The 16,163-nt window shown below is 49.2% G+C and overlaps 1 protein-coding gene across 2 annotated transcripts in view; it reads right to left on the reverse strand.

Moving 5' to 3' along the window:
- NEK6 (NIMA related kinase 6) overlaps positions 1–16,163 on the reverse strand; it is a 135,595-nt gene that overhangs the window by 14,736 nt on the left and 104,696 nt on the right. For both annotated transcript variants that reach the window (XM_067471738.1, XM_067471737.1), the window contains exon 8: positions 5,465–5,559. In XM_067471738.1, coding sequence (XP_067327839.1) covers positions 5,465–5,559 — 95 coding nt within the window. The remainder of the gene's footprint in view (positions 1–5,464; positions 5,560–16,163) is intronic.

The raw sequence follows: 16,163 nt of genomic DNA on the forward strand, positions 1-16,163 counted from the left end.
CCTACCTTTCCTGTCCTCTTCTTTCCTTCCTTCCTTCCTTCCTTCCTTCCTTCCTTCCTTCCTTCCTTCCTTCCTTCCTTCCTTCCTTCCTTTTTTCTGCTGGGAGCACAGACTCAAGACCCCTTCCTGCTGCTCACCCGCTTGCTTGCCTGCCTGCCTGCCTCTTCCTATTGCTTGCCTTCCTTCCTCTCCTTCCTTCCCAGATTATAATTTGAAAAAAAGCATGAATGAATTCCTTATTTGTAGTGCAAAAAACACTTTAAAAGAATACAATAATTAAAATGAAGGCCAATTTTAACAAATATAACGTTATTAGTATTTCAATGAGAAGTGTGGGCGTGCTTTTGGTTGATGAGATAGGGTTGTGATTGTTGTTGTGTGCTTTCAAGTTGTTTCAGACTTAGGCTGACCCCGAGTGAGGGCCGGGTAAATGACCTTGGAGGGCCGCATCCGGCCCCGGACCTTCATTTGAGGACCCTTGGTCTAGATTTTCCGGAAGGAGGTGCCTCCGGAAAGGAATACCCATGCTCTCCTTTCCCATTGCACTAAAGGCCCGGCCAAGACGTGTGCGCCGAGCAGTAGCCAAGCGGCAACGAGGCAAACGCCTGTGCCGTGGTGGTCAATGCTCTGGCACAAGGACAGCAATACAGTGCTGGTTCCGCATCTGGCAAAAGGGACCAATGAGCAACTGAGACGGCAAAGGTTGCAGCAAATAACCGCTCCATCTCAAAGTCCGCCTTTGACGTCTGGATTAGAGCAATTACTCCGCAGCGTCCAGATCTCCCTTCCAAATTGACCACCAGGCTCCACGGCTGGTCAAGGAAAATACAAATGGCTCTCTGCGTTTACACTGATTATCTTGTTAGAAGGGCCAAAGCCCTCGCTTGTTTGCTCGCTCGCAGCGATTTCCGAGGAGCGAGCGGGGAACTTATTTTTATCCTGTGTGTTATCCCGATGACATCTCTCTCCCAGAGACGGGGTGAAGGCTTCCCCACTATTTTGATAAGATTTAATATAAATCAATGTGGAAGGGGGGGGGGGGGGGACACGTAAATGTCAAGGCTGACAACACGCACCGCACGCCCAAGCCCAAATAACATGGAAGCGGATTCCAAGTGGCATGCCTGCCCCTAGGCTCCTCCGTTCAAGGCAAAACCACTTCCCGACCAAACAATCCTTGCTTTCCTCCCTTTTAACAAAGCATATTTTGTGGAATTGAGCAGGGAGAGGGAAGGGCAGGAGTGGGAAATGTCACCTCATTAGTGAGAAGGAATTTTGGAAAGGCATAACCTTTTAGAGACCAGAACCTTTTGGGAAACCAGGAATCTCCATAGCCTTTTGGAGGTTCATTGGCATCATTTCACACCATTTGGCATAATCACAACCTGTTTGAGACTCGTGCGCCAACTGCGACCGTACCTCGCCTAGGCGGATCTGGCTGGGGTGGTCCATGCCTTGGTCACCTCCAGACTGGACTACTGCAATGCGCTCTACGTGGGGCTGCCCTTGAAAACGGCTCGGAAGCTCCAACTGGTCCAACAAGCAGCGGCCAGGATGTTAACTTACAGAGAGAGGTCAACCCTCCTGTTTAAGGAACTCCACTGGCTGCCGTTTATTTTCCGAGCCCAATTCAAGGTGCAGGTGCTTACCTACAAAGCCCTGAACGGTTTGGGACCAGCCTACCTGCGTGACCGCATCGCTGTCTACGAACCCACACGCTCATTCCGGTCATCTGGAGAGGCCCTGCTTGTGATCCCGCCCGCGTCACAAGCACAATTGGTGGGGACACGAGACAGGGCCTTTTCCGTGGTGGCCCCCCGCCTCTGGAACACTCTCCCGAAAGATCTCAGACAGGCCCCTACATTGGCAGTCTTCAGAAAGAACTTGAAGACCTGGCTGTTCCGATGTGCCTTTCCCAATTAGAAAATCTCCAATACCAAGTCCCAGAAGCACTTTATTAGAACTAAGATTGCCGCACACTGCACACTCCACTTGCCCCATAAGCCTTACATATCACCTGCCACATCAGCACTTTTAATCCTGTACCCTTTATGCTGGCCTGGCCCAGTTCTATTGTGTCTTGGTGTATTGTTTATTGCTTTAACTGTTTTTAATTTGCTTTAGGTTGCGTATTGTTGTGTTGTGTTTTGAGGCCTTGGCCTTTGTAAGCCGCATCGAGTCCTTCGGGAGATGCTACCGGGGTACAAATAAAAGTTAACAACAACAACAACAACAACAATAATGATTTGTAAAGTATGATCTTCCTGAGAAGAGTTAAATACTCGTCTGAGTGACGCTTCTCCTTAGTGGTAAATAAATATCAACCTAGTATTCATGCAAAGCAATTAGGTTTCTCAGTTGTTAGACTGATATACCTGGTTATCTCTCTGAACAGCTAGGAACAACAACAACAATACTGTATTTGTACCCCGCTACCATTTCCCCAAGGGACTCGGTGTGGCTTACGTGAGGCCAAGCCCACAATACAACAATACAAGCAATAACAACAACAATACAAGCAATTAAAATAAAAACATGGACAATAAAATAATGCAACATTAACAATAAGACCACACACGATTAAAACTGTGGGAAGGCCAAATGTAAAATTGAAATTGAAAATAATGCTGGAACATGGGCGAAAAACGTGATGGGGCGTTTGTGGAAAACAGACAAGCAGACCTAAAAAAACGTAAAGTGCTTTGGAGGACAAAGTGCTATGGAATCGTTCTTCTGGGAAGGCACGCTGGAACAACCATGTCTTCAAGCTCCTCCTCAAGACTGCCAGAGTTGGAGCCTGCCTGATGTTCTTAGTAAGTGAGTTCCAGAGTCGGGGGGGGGGGGGGGGACCACCACCGAAAAGGCCCTCTCTCTCTCTCTCTCTCTCGTCCCCACCAATCACACCCAAAACATATAGCAGACATTCAGAAGTGTGATTTCAGTTGCTCAAAAAACATCTGCTCTCGCATAAAATATCTTGCTTTCAAATCAAGCTCTCAAAGAGACCAAAAATAGGGAGTCTTCGTTCAAAGTAACATTGTTGGTTTACTCACAAACTTCATGTATTCAGCATACAGGTGCATTCCTTATTCCTTACAACCACAGAGATATCACACAACTAAGTTCTATGGGGAAAGCAGTGGTGTCGGCTCTGTTTCACCCCAAAGAGTCGGCCATGGAAGCCGCAGCTGCACCTGACATATGGCAGGAAGAGGATTATTGTTGGTGGTGATGGGAATTTTCCATCCCATAATGAGCAACACCAGGGAGAGGGGATCCACGGTTGCATTGTCCCTGCCTTCCCGGCAGAAGGAGGTTGGACTGGATGGCCCCTGGGGTTTCCTCTATGGATGTGGAGCAGTAGCCTGGGGTTTCTTCCATGCATCTCGGAAGTGATTCCTAGTTCCCAAGGCACCATTCCTGGGCAGGTCAAGAGCTCAGCAGTTCAGGGGAGTGTGTTGGAAAGGAAGGCACTGGCAACAACTTCCCCGGAAGACCAGTGGCGGGCGAATAGAGTCACTGTATTGTCAAAGGCTTTCATGGCTGGAATCACTAGGTTCTTGTGGGTTTTGATTAGCATTTGATGGCCTGGTAGTGCCTGGGGCAATCTTTTGTTGAGAGGTGATTAGATGTCCTTGTTGTAGGTTTTTTTCGGGCTATATGGCCATGTTCTAGAGGCATTTCTCCTGACGTTTCGCCTGCATCTATGGCAAGCATCCTCAGAGAATAGAGTCAGAGAATAGAGTCACGCTGCGCTGCTCTCCCAAAGGCGACTTAATCCCTCCAGCCACAGCTCATTGATTGCGCTCATCAACTTCCCGGCACTCGTATCCCTGCGCAGGCTCTCACCTTCCGCCAACACATTAATCAGCACCTAGTGAACTGCTGGACGGCTCAGACCGAAGCACACATACACACACACACACACACACTGGCGCCCCAACCACCGACTGCCTTGTTAAACAAGCATCTGTTCCACCTGGCGAGAAGGTTGCGCTCCCTCCTTCCTTCCTTCTCCGCAGGAATGTCAGCAACAAGGCGCTGGTGCGCATCGGAGAGATTTCCCTTCGCGACACCCAGCAGGGAGCGGACTGTTCTCTTCGACCTCGGCCTAAGGCTGGCAGGAAGTCGCAAGGCATTCCTGCAAGGCATCCATGCGCGGGGCACACTGGACAAAGGGGTTTGAGGCCCCGTGTATTGTCGAAGGCTTTCGTGGCCGGAATCGCTGGTTTGTTGTCTGCTTTCCAGGCTGCCTAGCCATGTTCCAGAAGCATTATCTCCTGACGTTTTGCCCACGTCTATGGCAGAGGTGGAGCATTGCAGCGCACCCAAATACCTGGGAGTCGCTCTGGACCGTGCTCTGACCTACAGGAAGCACTGCCTGAACATCAAGCAAAAAGTGGACGCTAGAAACAATATCATACGAAAGCTGACTGGCACAACCTGGGGATCACAACCAGACACAGTGAAGACATCTGTCCTTGCGCTGTGCTACTCTGCTGCTGAGTACGCATGCCCAGTGTGGAACACATCTCACCACACTAAAACAGTGGATGTGGCTCTGAATGAGACATGCCACATTATCACGGGGTGCCTGTGCCCTACACCACTGGAGAAATTACACTGCTTAGCCGGTGTTTCACCACCTGACATCCGCCGGGAAGTAGCAGCCAATAGTGAAAGGACCGAGGCAGTGATATCTCCAGCCCATCCCTTGTTTGGGTATCAGCCAGCATGTCAACGACTTAAATCAAGACATAGTTTTCTAAGATCTACAGAGACACTCGCAGGAACACCTCAGCAAGCGAGAGTCCAAAAGTGGCAGGCTCAAACCCAGAACCTCAACCAATGGCTGATACCAAACGAGAGACTCCCCCCTGGGCACACAGAAGATGGGGCAATTTGGAAGGCTGCGCTCTGGCACCACAAGATGCAGAGCCAACCTTCAGAAATGGGACCAAAAAGTGGAATCCATGACATGCGAGTGTGGAGAAGAGCCAACCACTGACCACCTGCTGCAATGCACCCTGAGCCCTGCCACATGATGCACAAGGGAGGACCTCCTTGCGGCAACACCAGAGGCACTCCAAGGGGACAGAGACTGGGCAAAGGACATCTGATCAACTACCAAGCTTGCAAACTCTGTGTCTTTTGTATGTTTGTTTGTTTGTTCTGTCAAAAATGCAATACAACTGTTCAGTTGCCTGACACGATAAGTAAATATCCTCAGAGGTTGTGAGGTCTGTTGCAAAGTAGGAAAATGGGGTTTATATATCTGTGGAAGGATGTCCAGGGTGGGAGAAAGAGCTCTTGTTTGCTGGCGCTAGGTGTGACCATGGGACTTGCATATGGGAGTTGTAGTTCACTGAACCCAGCTAACATTGGATCTAGACCAAACAATGCTTTCCTCAAATAACCGCCGGGTCCCCGAGCTAGTAGATCAATAAAAGCAAGGGACACTTACCTCGTACAATAAGCAGCCCAAGGACCAGATATCCGATTTAAAATTATATCCGTTTTCATGTATTCTTTCGGGGGACATATAGTAGGGTGTTCCCACTGCAAGGGGGGGAAACAAGAAAAGAGGGTTACCCTTGGGTACCTGCGCCCCGTGTTTAGTCACTTGTGAAACAGACAGAGACTGCAGGAGCAAAATAATAATAATAATAATAATAATAATAATAATAATAATGAAATCCTTATAGGATACACAGTAAGACCACACAAACATACAACCCGAAGAACACATCTGAGAGCTCCACCTGTTGTGTGCACCCTTGCAAAGCGATATATCTCAAAAGCGACTCTCACTATTTGCATCCAAAACCAAGGTTTTGCTTCTGAATGGCAACGGCACCACTTCAAACCTCTTTTCGGTTCAAAAGATGTCACTCTGTCAATGATTCTGCCTCCAAAATGAGGAGAGTATTTGGCACTGATTTCAAGGGGCTCTTAAGTGTATGGCCATATGGCTCCAAGCCCAGCCGGCATCTATCTCAGCGTTTCTCAACTTGGGGGTCACCAAAGACCACCAGAAAACACAGCCTTTTCTGTTGGTCATGGGGGTTCTGTGTGCCAAGTTTGGCCCAGTTCTGTCGTTGGTGGGGTTCAGAATGCTCTTGGATTGTAGGTGGACTATAAATCCCAGCAACTACAACTCCCAAATGTCAAGGTCTATTTTGCTCAAACTCCACCAGTGTTTACATTTGGGCATATTGAGTATCCATGCCATGTTTGGTCCAGATCCTTCCTTGTTTGAGTCCACAGTGCTCTCTGGATGTAGGTAAACTACAACTCCCAAACTCAAGGTCAATGCCCACCAAAACCCTTCCAGTATTTTCTGTTGGCCACAGGAGTTCTGTGTGCCAAGTTTGGTTCACTTCCAATGTTGGTGGAGTTCAGAATGCTCTTTGATTGTAGGTGGACTATAAATCCCAGCAACTACAACTCCCAAATGTCAAGGTCTATTTTCCCCCAAACTACACCATTGGTCGCATTTGGGCATATTGAGTATCCGTGCCAAATTTGGTCCGGATCCATCACAGTTTGAGTCCACAATGCTCTCTGGATATAGGTGAACTACAACTCCCAAACTCAAGGTCAATGCCCACCAAACCCTTCCAGTATTTTCTGTTTGTCGTGGGAGTTCTGTGTTCCAAGTTTGGTTCAATTCCAATGTTGGTGAAGTTCAGAATGCTCTTTGATTGTAGGTGAACTATAAATCCCAGCAACTATAACTCCCAAATGACAAAAATCAACACCCCTCCTGACCCCACCAGTATTCAAATTTGGGCGTATCGGGTACTTGTGCCAGTTTTGGTCCAGTGAATGAAAATATATCCTGTGTATCAGATATTTACATTATGATCCATACCAGTAGCAACGTGACTGTTGTGAAGTAGCAACGGAAACAGTGTTATGGTTATGGGTCACCACAGCATGAGGAACTATACTAAGGGGTCACGACATTAGGAAGGTTGAGAACCACTGGTCTCTCCAAAGGATGAACAGGGTCAGCCGTAGCATTAGTACAGCCACATCCTTTCATTGCATGGGTGGCAACCACTATCCCTCTAGCATTAGTCAAGGTGGACACAACCCACCGATGTTCTGGAGATGCTGGATTGCAGTGATCTCCAAAGATCCAGAGTGTGGAGGAATATATTCCTCAGCTAAGCGGTCCTTAGTTGAACCACTGGCAGGTAGATCGTATTATTTTTCCACGTAATAAAAGTGAAAATCAGTCTGTGGTGGAGGTGTCCACTTAGACAGACAGCCTCCCGCCGCCACAAGTCCCACTGAGTAGAAGACACCCATGGTCCACTCTCCACTGACACTGCAGGTTGAACATGTAGCCCAAGCCCTGAGAGTGTCCTCTCCACCCAAGTGAAGGCTTTCATGCAGGGACAGTTTCATCCTACATGTTCTGTTTTTTCCTCCACATCCCAGGGTTCCTTTCTCTCTCCATTGCTGTGGAATTTGCATGACCCCGCCCACCGCCTCTCCCTTAACCCTTTCCTACGGCACACAACATGCAGAGGAATGGAGGATCTGGACCAAACTTCACTCCCAAGTGAAGGCTTGCATAGGGGGACAGTTTCACCCCAGATTTGATGTGCTTCCTCCACCACGGGCATCCCAGGGTTCCTTTCTCTCTCCATTGCTGTGGAATTTGCATGACCCCGCCCACCGCCTCTCCCTTAACCCTTTCCTACGGCACACAACATGCAGAGGAATGGAGGATCTGGACCAAACTTCACTCCCAAGTGAAGGCTTGCATAGGGGGACAGTTTCACCCCAGATTTGATGTGCTTCCTCCACCACGGGCATCCCAGGGTTCCTTTCTCTCTCCATTGCTGTGGAATTTGCATGACCCCGCCCACCGCCTCTCCCTTAACCCTTTCCTACGGCACACAACATGCAGAGGAATGGAGGATCTGGACCAAACTTCACTCCCAAGTGAAGGCTTGCATAGGGGGACAGTTTCACCCCAGATTTGATGTGTTTCCTCCACCACGGGCATCCCAGGGTTCCTTTCTCTCTCCATTGCTGTGGAATTTGCATGACCCCGCCCACCGCCTCTCCCTTAACCCTTTCCTACGGCACACAACATGCAGAGGAATGGAGGATCTGGACCAAACTTCACTCCCAAGTGAAGGCTTGCATAGGGGGACAGTTTCACCCCAGATTTGATGTGCTTCCTCCACCACGGGCATCCCAGGGTTCCTTTCTCTCTCCATTGCTGTGGAATTTGCATGACCCCGCCCACCGCCTCTCCCTTAACCCTTTCCTATGGCACTCAACAAACAGAGGAATGGAGGATCTGGACCAAACTTCACTCCCCACCACCCAAGTGAAGGCTTGCATAGGGGGATGATGTCACCCCAGATTTGATGTGTTTCCTCCACCACGGGCATCCCAGGGTTCCTTTCTCTCTCCGTTGCTATGGAATTTGCTATGGAATTGAGGATCTCGACCAAATTTCAATGACATTACCTAACAACCCAAAAATAAACAATGCCATCTATATCTATAAAAATGAGTACCTTAAAAACAAAAGAACCAATGAACGAAATCACACCAAATTTGGCAACAAAACATCTCACAACACAAGGAGTGACCACCACTCAAAAATTATGGTTTTGTCATTTGGGAGTTGTGGTTGCTGGGATTTATAGTTCACCTGCAATCAAAGAGCATTCTGAACTCCATCAATGATGGAATTGAACCAAACTTGGCACACAGAACTCCCATGACCAACAGAAAACACTGGAAGGGTTTGGTGGGCACTGACCTTGAGTTTGGGAGTTGTAGTTCACCTACATCCAGAGAGCACTGTGGACTCAAACAATGATGGATCTGGACCAAATTTGGCACAAGCACTCACTATCCCAAATATGAACACAGGTGGAGTTTGGGGGAAATAGACCTTGACATTTGGGATTTGTAGTCACTGGGATTCACAGTTCACCTACAATCAAAGAGCATTCTGAACCCCATGAACGACAGAATCGTGGCAAACTTCCCACACAGAAAACATAATCAAAGCCCTCCTGACAAAGAGCCATCCAACCATAGATATAGATAGATAGATATGATTCACACACACAGAGAGATATAGTATCCTAGATTTGAAAGGGACCCTTACAGAAGGACAATGATATGTTGTATGTTCCAGAGTAGGCAAACCAGACACTCTCCACATCAACACTGACAAAGAAACAGCAAGAAATACTGTTTACCCACAGACTGGGCCACAGCAACACCTGGCAGGGGACAGCTAGTCTTCTAATAACCTGGCCACCACCGGGTCCCCAAGCTAGTGAGTAATATAGGAACGAGGGATTTTTTGGGCGGCTTCTGCCCTCCTCGGTGACTCTGGCAGTGGCCAGGAAACAATTATGCAGCCACATGCGCTCCAAAGCAAAGCTGCAATGTTTTGAGGGCATGCAAGGAAAGGCGGGCGAGAGCGAAGGCTGGGTGACCTTTCTTTCTGTGGGAAGAGGTCCCTGCTTGACACGCCGGCCTCTGTCTCTCCGTCCGTCATTGCGAGCGAGATGAAATGCCCAGCCGAGGTCTCTCCGAAGGCGGCCCTTGACCCAGGCCGGCCCTGACTGCGCGGCACAGGCGCCGGCTTGCGGGGCTCATTAACCGGCTCTTCTTTTAACGAACTACACGGAGCGACACGAGGCAGGACAGCGGAATACTAAGCGAGGCAGGGCTGGACAAATCTTTGGCCTCCTTAACCGAGCGCTTTTGAGAAGGAGGGAGAACACGTCTGATTAGGACATCGTTCCCGGTCTCGTGTTTGCAATAAAACCTGCTGCTGCTGCTGCAGAAGTCATTCATTACTCGAAATCCATTCCGAAAGGCCACTCCCAGAGGTCAACACTGAACCGTGAGGCTCACACGCTTAAGGCCGGACATGCCCAAGTACTAAGGGAAAGGCAAAGCGTGGCCGTACTCCAGCGTCCACTCCGATCTGACTGTGATGCCTCCACAACATATCTGAAGAGCAGAGGTCGTCCTGCCGCCCAGAAGCGACCCAGAGGAAGTCTATTGCTCCTCCGGCTTGATTTCCTCCTCCTTGCAGATCCCTCCAGAAATTGAGGGTTGTTGTAGACCGGCCAGAGGCTGATCGTTTCACTGATGAGGTAGAGAGGATCGTGAGCTTTCCCGTAGCTCAAAAGTATAGGCTCTTGAGTCTGAGAAATGATGATTCTCTCTGTGACAAAACTAGCTCGGATAGTACAGGGCTTCAAGAGCATTCAGGGGAGTCAGAAGTAGCAACAGTAGATAAGGAATCAAGTGAATCATAGAATCCTAGAGTTGGAAGAGACCTCCTGGGCCATCATCCAGTCCAACCCATTCTGCCAAGAAGCAGGAACGTTGCATTCAAATCACCCCTGACAGATGGCCATCCAGCCTCTGTTTAAAAGCTTCCAAAGGAAGAGCCTCCACCACACTCCCTCTGGGGCAGAGAGTTCCACTGCTGAACAGCTCTCACAGTCATAGAATCCTACAGTTGGAAGAGACCTCCTGGGCCATCATCCAGTCCAACCCCATTCTGCCAAGAAGCAGGAATATTGCATTCAAATCACCCCTGACAGATGGCCATCCAGCCTCTGTTAAAAGCTTCCAAAGAAGGAGCCTCCAACACACTCCGGGGCAGAGAGTTCCACTGCTGAACGGCTCTCACAACCAGGAAGTTATAGAATCCTAGAATCCAAGAGTTGGAAGAGACCTTCTGGGCCATCATCCAATCCAACCCCATTCTGCCAAGAAGCAGGAACATTGCAGGAACACTTTTCCCCCCAAATTCTGCATTTTTGTTGTGCTTCCTTGAAGAACCTGGTGGTGCAACTGTGCTCAGTCTCCTCGCTCAGGTTCAGAAAGACTCGGATGTCCCGGATTTTGAAAGAGAGACGGGATGTGACGATGTTGATGTGGTGCCACGGATGAGCACACCGCGTTCCTCGTTCGATTTCCATATCTGTTACCGGCCCTCCCAAGCCCTGAAACTTCCCGATCAAGATGGCGGCGCTGTCAACAACTAGATGCAGGGACGGATCTGCCGGCTTCTCCGAGAAAAAAGGGCATTAATTTTTAACTAAGTGCCAAGATAAAAGACTGACAAGCCCCATCGTCTTCACGGCCTGTCCAGCATTAAGTGGGGAATCTCTGGTAATGAGCATCTTCGAGGGAAGTGCACAAGGCTTCCGATTTAATCAGCCGAGCCTCGGCAATGCATCACATCAGCCAATTTGACAAGAGGAGGCTAATCGGAGGCTATTAACCAGGACGCTCCCCCAGCCGAGAGAGCCAAACGCTGCCGATGGGAAGGCAGAAAAACTGCCAGAAGAGGAGCCAAAAAGGAAGGATTCGGGCTCCTGCCCTGCGCTGTTGAGGTTCACAAAATGGTTTCTTTCACGGTCAGGTTTGGGGTGGTCCAGAGTGCATTTCGTAGGCAATTCTATACAGTGTTCCCTCACTTATTGCGGGTATTCCATTCCAGAACCACCCGCAAAAAGTGAAAATCCGCAAAGTAGGGACGCTATATTTATTTTAATATTTATACATTGTTTTCGTATTCAGGGGAAAACCTTTTCCTTTAGAATCCTAGAGTTGGAAGAGACCTCGTGGGCCATCATCCAGTCCAACCCCATTCTGCCAAGAAGCAGGAATATTGCATTCAAATCACCCCTGACAGATGGCCATCCAGCCTCTGCTTAATAATAATAATAATAATAATAATAATAATAATAATAGAATCCAAGAGTTGGAAGAGACCTCCTGGGCCCTCGTCCAGTCCAACCCCCTTCTGCCAAGAAGCAGGAATATTGCATTCAAAGCACCCCTGACAGATGGCCATCCAGCCTCTGTTTCAAAGCCTCCAAAGAAGGAGCCTCCACCACACTCCGGGACAGAGAGTTCCACTGCTGAACGGCTCTCACAGTCAGGAAGTTATAGAATCCTAGAATCCTAGAGTTGGAAGAGACCTCCTGGGCCCTCGTCCAGTCCAACCCCATTCTGCCAAGAAGCAGGAATATTGCATTCAAATCACCCCTGACAGATGGCCATCCAGCCTCTGCTTAAAAGCTTCCAAAGAAGGAGCCTCCACCACACTCCCTCCGGGGCAGAGAGTTCCACTGCTGAACGGCTCTCCCAGTCAGGAAGTTATAGAATCCTAGAATCCAAGAGTTGGAAGAGACCTCGTGGGCCATCATCCAGTCCAACCCCATTCGGCCAAGAAGCAGGAATATTGCATTCAAAGCACCCCTGACAGATGGCCATCCAGCCTCTGTTTCAAAGCCTCCAAAGAAGGAGCCTCCACCACACTCCCTCCGGGGCAGAGAGTTCCACTGCTGAACGGCTCTCACAGTCAGGAAGTTATAGAATCCTAGAATCCAAGAGTTGGAAGAGACCTCGTGGGCCATCATCCAGTCCACCCCCATTCTGCCAAGAAGCAGGAATATTGCATTCAAAGCACCCCTGACAGATGGCCATCCAGCCTCTGCTTCAAAGCTTCCAAAGAAGGAGCCTCCACCACACTCCCTCCGGGGCAGAGAGTTCCACTGCTGAACGGCTCTCACAGTCAGGAAGTTATAGAATCCTAGAATCCTAGAGTTGGAAGAGACCTCGTGGGCCATCATCCAGTCCAACCCCATTCTGCCGAGAAGCAGGAATATTGCATTCAAATCACCCCTGACAGATGGCCATCCAGCCTCTGCTTCAAAGCTTCCAAAGAAGGAGCCTCCACCACACTCCCTCCGGGGCAGAGAGTTCCACTGCTGAACGGCTCTCACAGTCAGGAAGTTCTTCCTCATGTTCAGGTGGAATCTCCTCTCTTGTAGTTTGAAGCCATTGCTCCGCGTCCTAGTCTCCAAGGAAGCAGAAAACAAGCTTGCTCCCTCCTCCTCCCTGTGGCTTCCTCTCACATACTTATACATGGCCCTCCTCATGCCTTCTCTCAGCCTTCTCTTTTTCAGGCTAAACATGCCCAGCTCTTGAAGCCGCTCTTCATAGGGCTTGTTCTTCAGACCCTTGATCATTTTAGTCGCCCTCCTCTGGACACATTCCAGCTCAGAGTCAACCTCTCCCTTCAACTGTGGTGCCCAGAATTGGACACAATATTCCAGGTGTGGTCTGACTAAGGTGGAATAGAGCATGGGGAGCATGACTTCCCTAGATCTAGACGCTATGCTCCTCTTGATGCCTGAGGCCAAAATCCCATTGGCTTTTTTGCCGCCACATCACATTCCTGGCTCATGTTCCCCTTCCTCCCCACGAGGACTCCAAGATCTTTTTCACACGTCCTGCTCTTGAGCCAGGCCTCATCGTCCCCCATTCTGTCTCTTTGCATTTCGTTTTTCCTGCCAAAGTGGAGTATCTTGCATTTGTCCCTGTTGAACTTCATTTTGTTAGTTTTGGCCATTCATCTCTCTCATCTGCTCCTGTCCTCTGGAGTCTTGGCTCTCCCTCCCCGTTTGGTGTCATCTGCAAACTTGATGATCCTGCCTTCTAGCCCTTCATGTCAGTCCGTTACGGTGAACCTATGACACGCATGTCAGCACTGACACCCATGGCTATTTTTGATGACACGCAGACACATGCGGCAACATACAGAGAAATACACCCTATAAGAGCCAATCTAATTCCATCCTTAAATTTGTAAAAGGCTCTACAAATTTAACATCTGCACGTTTGAGCATTGTTCACTCCATAACTCAGCATGGAATATACATTTTTCTTATTTAAACTATAAATATTGCAAAATTATGGGGTGTTTTTTCTCTCTCAAAGTGACACTCCACCCAAGTTATGCTCAGGTTTTTGGCAAATTTTGACACACCAAGCTGAAAAGGTTGCCCATCACTGATCTGGGGGACATGAGAGAAGCCTCCTCGCAGGATTGCAAGACATCCGGGCGTCCCCTGGGCAACGTCTTCGTAGACGGCTGATTCTCTCGATCCAGAAGCAACCAGAGACGACTTGCAGCATGCAAACAAGCAAAACCACTGACCACCTGCTGCAATGCACCCTGAGCCCTGCCACATGATGCACCAGGGAGGACCTCCTTGCGGCAACACCAGAGGCACTCCAAGGGGACAGAGACTGGTCAAAGGACATTTATAACAATGCCAAGTTTGCAAAATCTGTGTGTTTTTTTTTTTGCTTTTTAATCTGTGTGTTTGTTTTGTTCTGTTAGAATTATAATACAATGGTATGGTTGCTGATGACACCATAAATAAATATCACTGATCTAAGTCATGAATGAAGATCCTGAGCAGGACCGGGCCCAGGACGGAACCCTGCGGATGGCGCTCCACTCGTCACTTCTTTCCAAAGCCGGAAATGAAAGGGGAAGCCTTTGCCTTTGTTTATGTCTGTGTGTCTCATTGCATTATAACAAGGCATTGATTGGGATCTGTTTACATGGTTATCCAATCTGGAGAGAAGTTGTTGTTCATTCGTTCAGTCGTCTCCGACTCTTCGTGACCTCATGGACCAGCCCACGCCAGAGCTCCCTGTCGGCCGTCACCACCCCCAGGGTCTCCTTCAAGGTCAGTCCAGTCACTTCAAGGATGCCATCCATCCACCTTGCCCTTGGTCGGCCCCTCTTCCTTTTGCCTTCCACTTTCCCCAGCATCATTCCCTTCTCCAGGCTTTGCTGTCTCCTCCTGATGTGGCATTCAAAGGACTTCCGCTTTGTCTCTAGTCTCCTTCCCTCCAATGAGCTTTAGTCGGGCTTTCTTTCCTGGAGGATGGACTGGTTGGATCTTCTTCTCGCAGTCCAAGGCACTCTCAGCACTTTCCTCCAACACCACAGCTCAAAAGCTCCTCTCTTCCTTCGCTCGGCCTTCCCGAAGGTCCAGCTCTCACATCCGTAGGTGACCACAGGGAAGACCATGGCTTGGACTAGGCAATGGATCTTGGTTGCCAGTCTGATGTCTCTGCTCTTCACTATTTTATCGAGACTGGACATTGCTCTCCTCCCGAGAAGGAAGCGTCTCCTGATTTCCTGGCCACAGTCTGCGTCTGCACTCATCTTTGCGCCTAGAAATACAAACCCTGTCACGGCCTCCACATTTTCTCCCTCTATTTCCCAGTTGTCAATCATTCTTGTTGCCATAATCTTGGTTTTTTTGACGTTTAGCTGCAACCCGGCTTTTGCGCTTTCTTCTTTCACCTTGATTAGAAGGCTCCTCAGCTCCTCCTCGCTTTCGGCCATCAGAGTGGTGTCATCTGCATATCTGAGGTTGTTGATGTTTCTTCCAGCCATTTTCACCCCCGCTTTGCATTCATCAGTCCCCGCACATCCTCGCATGATGTGTTCTGCATACACGTTAAAAAGGTTGGGTGAGAGGATGCAGCCTTGCCGGACGCCTTTCCCAATCTTGAACCAGTCTCCTGTTCCGTGGTCAGTTCTGACTGTTGCTCCTTGGTCCTTGTCCAGATTCCTCAGGAGAGAGGGAAGGGGGCTTGGGATGCCCATCCCACCAAGAACTTGCCACCATTTATGATGATTTATTATGATCTGGAGAGAAGAGCATAATACAAATAAAATGTTGTTGTTGTTGTTGTTGTGATGGTTCTGTGGGGAAATCAGGCTCAGAGTGAGGGGTGCAAGGGAAAGGAAAGTCTTGTGAGGGTCCTGCGGCTGGGAGAAGGTGGCAGAGCTGGCAAGGCCACATTGGAGTCCGACGGCTGAGCGGGGCTGGAGGTGCGCGTGCCGGGAACGATGTGCCCCACAGTTTCTTCTGCCATCCTGCTGTCAGGTATTTGTCTAAGTGGGCCTCACCCTGTCTTGCTTCATGAGCTCAGACTCGCGGTGAAGGAATGGGGAGGCTGGGAAGGCAGCCTTGTAATTTGTCGTGCCGAGCCAAGACATCCGCTTGTATCTGGCGAAGAGCGTATGGGCAAATCTTTCATTTTTCTTTCATTACCCGGGCATGTACTGTCACTTAATTTTTATGTATGCAATCCTTCCTGACAAATATGATCTGCTGCCGGGTAATTCGTTTGACGTTCATTCTGTTCCTTGCTCTAATTACGGCTCCCGTTCCTGACACGGAGGCGTCTGCGCTGCCAGAGCCGGGAGTACACCTGTCAGACAAGTTGTGGCACTGCCTAATGCCCTTTTATGCCAGTCTGATGTTCGC

The sequence above is a fragment of the Anolis sagrei genome, chromosome 11, assembly GCF_037176765.1.
Source record: "Anolis sagrei isolate rAnoSag1 chromosome 11, rAnoSag1.mat, whole genome shotgun sequence".
In the NCBI taxonomy this organism is placed as follows: Eukaryota; Metazoa; Chordata; class Lepidosauria; order Squamata; family Dactyloidae; genus Anolis; species Anolis sagrei.